General features: G+C 47.9%; 1 protein-coding gene and 1 pseudogene across 1 annotated transcript; both read right to left on the reverse strand.

Moving 5' to 3' along the window:
* Positions 1-1,768: 1,768 nt before the first annotated feature.
* Positions 1,769-1,907, reverse strand: LOC123118168 (uncharacterized; annotated as a pseudogene).
* Positions 1,908-3,585: 1,678 nt separating this feature from the next.
* On the reverse strand, positions 3,586-6,251 carry LOC123117786 (uncharacterized). The gene is made up of 3 exons (XM_044538464.1): positions 4,972-6,251; positions 4,722-4,868; positions 3,586-4,149 (listed from the first exon to the last, which is right to left on the reverse strand). The coding sequence occupies exons 1-3, from the start codon at positions 5,881-5,883 to the stop codon at positions 3,820-3,822; spliced, it is 1,389 nt and encodes a 462-aa protein (XP_044394399.1). The 5' UTR covers positions 5,884-6,251; the 3' UTR covers positions 3,586-3,819.
* Positions 6,252-7,856: the final 1,605 nt, after the last annotated feature.

Here is a 7,856-nt window from a genome sequence, read left to right on the forward strand (position 1 = left end):
TTAGTAGCACAATTAACCATATGATCAACACTATCATCCCCCTGATCAGTAGGATTCAAAAGCTCCAGTGGTAACAAAAGAATTTCAGCTCTCAACTGTGCACCCGCATTAGGATACAAGGTGGAAAAAGGAAAGATGTTTTTGTCAAATACCACGTCTCTGGAAATATAGACTCTGCCTGTAGATATATCTAGGCATTTATATCCGTTGTGAAGATTACTGTATCCTAGGAAGGCACATTGTTTGGATCTAAACTGGAGTTTATGAGTATTGTAAGGCCTAAGATTCGGCCAACAAGCACAACCAAATATGCGTAGGGAAGAATAATTTGGTGTGTCACCAAATAATCGAGTGAGTGGAGTCTCAAAGTTTATAACTCTGCTTGGCATCCTATTGATTAAATAGGTAGCAGCAATGAAGGCCTCATCCCAAAATTTCAAGGGCATGGAGGCTTGAGCAAGCAATGATAGGCCAACTTCAACGATGTGACGGTGTTTATGTTCAGCTGACCCGTTTTGCTGATGAGCATGAGGGCAGGAGACATGGTGAGAAATTCCTATTTTGGTGAAAAAGGAATTCAACTTTTCATACTCCCCTCCCCAATCTGTTTGGAGAGCTAGGATTTTTCGATCAAATTGTCGTTCAACAAGGTTTTGGAAGTCATGAAATTTTTGGAAAACTTCAGACTTATGTTTGATAAGATAGATCCATGTGAATTTACTGAAATCATCTATAGAACTCACATAATATTTCTTCCTATCGTATTCAACGGCAGGACCCCACGCATCAGAAAAGATAAGTTCCAAAGGAAATTTTGATTCACTCATAGATTGAGGATATGGTAGCTGGTGACTTTTGCCCTTTTGGCATGCGTCACATACAAACTTATTATCATCATTGCTAGCACATGGTAGTTTATTCTCACTAATGATCTTTCTAACAACAATGGAAGATGGGTGATCTAAACGTCGGTGCCACCAGTCCGAAGATGGCTTGGTGACACTTAGCACATGCTTCGTGACGTTTCTCCCGATGTGTTTGAGAGGATAGAGACCTCTCCTACCCCTGCCTCGAAGTAGAACCCTCTTCGTTTCCAGATCCTTGACAAGAAAAAAATGAGGGTGAATTTCAACTAAAGTGTCATTATCAAGAGCAAGTTTACTTGTAGAGATCAAATTTTTAGTGGCCTCCGGAACGTGAAGGACATCATTCAAGTGAAGATCACGATCTGGGGTATAGATAGTTGTATGACCAATATGATTAATCGCCATACCTGATCCGTTGGCTGTGTGAATTTGCTCATTGCCGGTGTACCTCTCCCGAACTGTGAGCTTCTCCAAGTCACCGGTTATATGATCAGTTGCACCATTGTCCATATACCAGTTTGTGTCTATGCCGTACTGAGGAGCAGCAATATTGGCAGAGCATTCTTCCCCTCCCTGGTAAGAGGAGTCGTAGTGCTTCCAGCACTTCCACGCCACATGCCCAACTTTGCCACATATCTGGCACGTTGGTCGGGCGGCGGAGTTGTTGTTGAAGCCGCCACCGTTTCCTCCTGGGTTCCCACGGCCGCCACCACCGTTTGGCTTGTTGTTGAAGTTCCGGCCGCGGTCACCACCGCCGCCGCCTGGTTTGTTGTTGAAGGCGCGACCGCGGTCACCACCGCCGCCGTCGTTGCCGTTCTGCTTGTTGTTGGAGTTGTTGAAGCGCCCACGTGACACAGCGTTGGCGGAGGACTGGGAGGCTCCCCCGCGAAGATTCATACGTGTCTCGAAGCTCAGTAGCTGCGAGTACAGCTCCGGGATAGTCACCGGTTCGACCCGTGAGCACATGGCAGACACCACGGGGTCGAACTCCTCCTCCAGCCCGGCAAGGATGTGCGACACCACATCTTCTTCGTCCACCTTCTTCCCTGATGCAACCAATTCATCACAAAGGGTTCTAACCTTACCAACATACTCTGTAATGGTGGAGTTGCCCTTCTGAAGATTCGCCAGTGCAATCCCGACATTGACAGACCGCGCTCGGGTATGCGAGGTGAGCATCCCCTGCATGGTGTTCCACAGCTCTGCTGCGGTGTGGCAAGTCGCCACCTGAATGGCCATCTCACGTGGTAGCGTAGTCAATAGGTAGGAGAACACCTGCTGATCGTGAGCGTACCAGGTGCCGAACTCAGGGTTGGGGGCCTTCGACTTGGTCTTGCTGTCGCTGCTAGTAACCTCGATCGACATGGGCGGCACCTCCTGCTCCAGATCGGGGAAGTCCGCCATCTGCGCCCCCCTGATGGCAGAGAGGATGGTGGCACGCCAGAGGGCTTCGTTCCCTCTCGAGAGCTTCTCTGTGGCGATGTGTGCAAAAGGAGATGAGGGGAACGTATTTGCGAATGAGCTCGCCATGGATGAATCTAAGGTAGGCTTTGATTACCATGTAAGAAACTAGAGGTTTTGGTATGAAGCGTATGCCTCCTGGCAGGGACGCGTGCGTGCTTATATGCTCAACAAGGTACAAGATACGGCAGGTGGTTTTGGGCTTGGCCCCTCATCCAAGCTATACAGAATATCTACAGAAGATAGGGATCACCTCTAACCACCTGCCTTAAGTTACAAGATAACACACACGCACATAATCACAATCGTGACAATGTCACGTTACAACTTAAGCCTATCGTCTAACATTCGATACTGATAAAATCTTTTCGAAAGTGCATACCATAAGATACAGATCGACCAGTAGACTATTTTTTGTAAAATAACTTCAGACTTATTTCAGTTCGCAATTTGCACAAAGCAGGTTATTGATTTCTCAATACTATCTTTGTGGTATTTCAGAAATGTTGGGTATATGGATGTTGGTATCAAATACCATGAGAACTTTCAAAGAAAGGCTGCTGAAACACTTTATGGATAATGTTCTGAATTGCACCTTCCATCGGAAGCCACTTTGTTTCTGGCGATAATCAATTGAGTCATGTGTATTGTTGACATCGGATGCAATAGCTCCTTGAGGCAACTAGTTCTTCAGTAGGGATACAACAAGATGATGGTGAATCCAACTAGGAATGGCGGAGGACGATCAACAGCACGGGCTGCAGCAACATATGGGGAATGCAACCTTTGAATACCGTAACAACATATGGTGGAATAAAGATTATGTTCCTGCTAGCTGGATAATGCTTGCTAGAGTCCTTTGAGAAGAAGATACTATCATATAAGCTCTTCTATGTGATTCAATAAGACTGTGTGTATTCTCTGGCTGAACGCTTGCTCTTCTATGAGATCTCCTGCCGGTCATTTTTATGTGCATATGTGTTCAGTAAGATGTTGGTTGATACCATAACTACACAACTTTGAAGGCCAAGCTTATGTATTACTATAGAAAGTTCCCAAGGTCAGTTACATATTATGGAATTTCACAGTAGAAGATGGGGAAAAAGGTGCACAAATACTTTCTCTATATTGACTACACAATTTTAGAATTCAAGTTAAGTCAATAATACTTTCTCTAGGCAAACACGCATCCATCCAGGTTTACAAGTGAAGAGTCTGAATGATGCCCCCACCAGGTAAACAAAACATCGTGCACTAAGGTAGTCAATTTATCGGTAAACTGGAAGAGAGAAGCATGCATCCATATTGCAGTACACGAATAATTTAGCTAGTACTGTACTACATTACGAGGTCCACACCAATCAAGTATTCTCAGGCCACTAATAACTACAGAAATTCAAATTACGACTGGTTGTCGTCCATCATACACAGTCACCACTCCGGCTGCTGCAATGCGAGAGCTACCAGACTTGTCATTCCTTCACCATATCCATCATATAATTATTATCTCCACGGACGAGGAAGATCCATGTGTGAGCCGCTCCTTAATCCGACGCATGCTAGCTTTATGCACCTTGGATCTTTCAAGGTCGATGGCATTGCAGTCCTCGCAGAAGTATTCACTGTCCAGTTCGATTCTCTTCAACCCCACAGCTCGTTCCATGACAAGCCTTATATAGTTTGTCACTTTGTCTTCATCCTCGCACCCAAAGATTGACAGAAGCTTCAAGTTCACGTGCTTCAAATCCTTGGATGGCTCCCACACCACGTTGGTCTTCTCGGCACTATGCTCGGGCGTTTTGACACATGAATGTTGAGATAACTTCACATAAGGGCATAAATATAGAAAACACGTGTTAATTAAACTCGCCACTAACCCATGCAGGACAACGTATGTAATAAAAATTGCAATTAAATATAAGTTCAGGCCCCTGTAGAATTTTTTGGAGGAATTTGCATGAACTAATTAAATCCTAGGTGACGTACGACATGAATATGCTTGTAGGGTTACTATGAAATTAGAGCTATATTCCCAATGTTTCATTCAACCAAGATACTTTGTAATAAAAAATTCTAATCGAGAGGGCTAAGTGCGTCACTTGATGCAGAGGTTACGCCTTTCCTCCTTTTGTCGAAGAAACATAGGACGGATTTTTGGAGAACTCTAACATGAGATACGATCCAGCAGTTTTTTGTTTTGTCATGCATGGACATTGTCTTCCTGCAAAACTGCAAAGCGGCTTGTATGCACTACTTTTAGTATTTGTGATCAAGTTGGTGAGTGGTTGGGAAGTAGATCAACTTGCTGATATGTTTTAATGCTAAAAATGTAGAATGTGTCATGTACAAGCTAAGATGTGGACTAAACTAAAAAGAAGATTAAGTAACACTTACTGCAATATTCAGTAGGGCAGGTGCAGCCTCAAGGATAAACAGGGTCCAGCTGAGATCACACTCAAGGAAGATTCCGAAAAGATACACAGAGGCTAGGTTTCTAAATATAGGAGCAAGGTTCTTCGGATGTTCTGGCTGAATCCAAATCTACAGCAAGGAGAACAGAAATACACAGCTGAAATTGGTAGAGAAGAAAATATGACATGTAGATGCAGAAAATACTAATGACGTGTGAACAAATTAACTTTACCATTTGGTGGGAAAAATCGAGAGACAGTTTCGACAGGTTCCTGGCACTCCTTGACAGGCACTCGCTCAGCGCGAATGGCGCCTGCCACGCCATGGCAAAAGATGAGAGACGTACATGACGGAGCTCTGGAACATAGCCGAAGTGCACCGGGGGGTTCTCGTAGGGCCAATATAGGCATTGTACTTCCCTAAGCTTCGGGAGAGAGACGAGCTCGATCCGTGTGCATCTAAAGCATACGAACTTGAGCTCCTGGATCCCAGAATGATGTGCATCGATCTTGAGCGAGGAGTCCTCTAACAACCTGCAGATTCTGAGGGTGAGGTGCCTAAGCCCACCGCAAGCGCTAATGAGGTTGGTGAGATCGGAATGCCCAAGCGAATGGTGCTGGAGTGTAAGCCCGGTGAGCCACGAGAAGGCGACCGGGTAGGCACGGGAGAAGGACATGAACTGCTGCCCAATCTCAGCCAGCAGCGAGGCCGTGTTGCTCACGGGCAGTGGGGATATGCAAAACTCAAGGCATTCGGTCTGGCCCAAGCTAACAATGTCCTCGACGAGCCGGGCTATGGAGCTCAGGTGAGGGGAAGACATGTAGAAGCCGAGGATGAGGACCCTGAGGGCACCACGGACGCACTCCCCCTCGGCCAGAGGAACCAGAGTCAGCAGCGCCCGTGCCGCGCCCGTGAACGCGTCCATGGCCTCGAGCGGCGTGGCGCCTTGGAATCGAGCGACGTCGAGGTGCACGCGCGAGAGGTGGTTGGGGAGGCGCCGCCAGCGCGTGGAGAGCGCGCCGGCGCGGACGGCCTCGCGCAGGTCGAGGCGCTCGCGGACGTCGAGGAGGAGGTGGTCGGGGAGCGCGCTGATTCTGTCGTCGTGATCTTGACCGGCGATGAGCTTGGGCGGCGGTGACTCCATGGTCGGGATTTCGGGGTTGACCGATTGAGGGAAACCCTAGGTGGGATCAATCGAGCGGCGGCAGCTCCTCTGGCGCTCCGGTCCCCACCTCCCGCGCGTGGCCGCCGATCTGGACGGGACGGGGAGCTCCGCCTCCGCCGCGCGGCCACCTCGATGGATCCGACGACTCCCCCCAAACTCCTCCTCGATTTCCCTCCGGCGGGCGTGCCGCTGAAATCGAGGGTCAGCTTGGATTTGGTGGTTGACTGGATTGTGGGTGCATTGGATTTGTGCTGCTGCTACTGGATGTGGATTGTGTCCGTCGGCGTCGGCGTCGGCGGCTGGAATTAATTGGATGGGGAGAGACGAGACACGAGGAGGAACAAGAAGAGGCTCGCCACAAAGTTGTGTTTTTTTCCTTCTCGTGGGAGGACTCATGTGTAGTGTGTGATTTTTTTTTAGGGAATGTGATTTTGCATCTTGTACGCGGATACAAAATATATAAAAAAATGTATTTCACAAGGAAAACATCACTACGATTTTTTTCAATAAGAAATTGCAAGTGTAAGTGCAATGCATAAAACCACCACAATTGTGTCCCAACTTATAAAGAAACACCACAATTCAAAATGTGACGAAATGTATCGAACGCTATTGTTTGACAGTAACACAAAACACCGACAAAAAAAAATGAGCAGTTTTTAACATGGCAAAGCGGCCACATGGCAGCAGAGCTGGCGGTCGGTCGATAACGGCTCGGCCGGGACGCCGCTCGGTCGGAGCCTAGGGTTGGCTAGGTTCCGATAGGGTGGCCTCTCTCTCTCCCCTCTCGTGATTCCTGTCCTCTTTCCCATGGCGGCGAAAGAACCAGTAGGCGGAGGCGGAGAGAGCACAGTAAATCCCCACGATAACAGACGACAAGGAAGGTGGCAGAGCATCCCACAACGACGAGGAAGATAAGCATTTTCCATTCATGGATGCCACTGCCAGAGCATGCGGCGGCGGCGATGGCACTGGCCCATAGGGTGGCCCATACCCCAACGGGCAGCCACCTTTGGACTAAAGGAATATGAGGTGTTGAATTAGTTACCTTCACTGTATTTGTCTCGATTTAGATATTAGTGTTAGACCTAGGATGGAGCAGCTAAAGTTGCAAAAAACATCATTTTTACCACTTTCAAGGCGAAAACAGAAGTGAAAGAGTTCTATAAGCCGAGGAAGAGGAAGATTCAGAGTGCGAACTTGAACCTGACCACCAATATGGTGGTGTGGTGTCCAGTTTGGCAACGATCATGATGGCCAGCGGTACAGGGTCGAGGCAGTGCTTTAGTTGCCAGCTCTTCCTCAGCGTGCTCCACATGTCTCTTTTGAGTCTCGCCATGTCACCGCGGAGTCGTAGTTGCCTAGAGGTGCCTAGGCGGTAGCGATGATAGGTGACTGATGGTCTTTGTGGAGGTGTTGGTTGGCGCCAACTCTGTCCACTTCTCATGTGTTTTGGTGGTCTTCTTAATCAGAGTTGTTTGTGAGCCTACATCGGTGTTGGAGAGGAGTTGGACCTCCTTATAAGGGTTTCTCTTTCACATGCTATTGGAGCTTCAGAATAGAAGAGGCCCTTGTGCACTCCTCCTCCGTTCGCCTTGCGACGCCACACCTCATCACGATGCGATGCACCGTGTCGCGCGTCGCGGGAATGAGTCGAGCCAAGCTCACACCTATGCGCTTATTTTTGCGGTAAATAACAAAGAGTTTCTAACAGCTGGACCACGATCTGAGACGTCTAATCGTGGGTTGTCACGGACTCGGACGTGGGTCAAGCCCACTTCTCTCCACGCGGCTGCGTGATGTCTACTATGCAACTTCATTCTTGTAGACACTTGTTGGGCCTCCAAGCGCAGAGTTTTGTAGAACAGTAGCATTTTTCCCTCAAGTCGATGACCTAAGGTTTATCAATCCGTGAGAGGTGTAGGATGAAGATGGTCTTTCTCAAATGACCC

The sequence above is a fragment of the Triticum aestivum genome, chromosome 5B (assembly GCF_018294505.1).
Source record: "Triticum aestivum cultivar Chinese Spring chromosome 5B, IWGSC CS RefSeq v2.1, whole genome shotgun sequence".
Taxonomy (NCBI): domain Eukaryota; kingdom Viridiplantae; phylum Streptophyta; class Magnoliopsida; order Poales; family Poaceae; genus Triticum; species Triticum aestivum.

Excerpts from the sequence above, each read along its gene's own strand:
- LOC123117786 (XM_044538464.1), bottom strand. The coding sequence starts at position 5,883 with ATGGAGTCACCGCCGCCCAAGCTCATCGCCGGTCAAGATCACGACGAC. Across the intron at positions 4,869-4,971 it reads TCGATTTTTCCCACCAAATG|ATTTGGATTCAGCCAGAACA; the intron begins GTAAAGTTAATT and ends TCCTTGCTGTAG. Across the intron at positions 4,150-4,721 it reads CTGCCCTACTGAATATTGCA|TTATCTCAACATTCATGTGT; the intron begins GTAAGTGTTACT and ends CCTTATGTGAAG.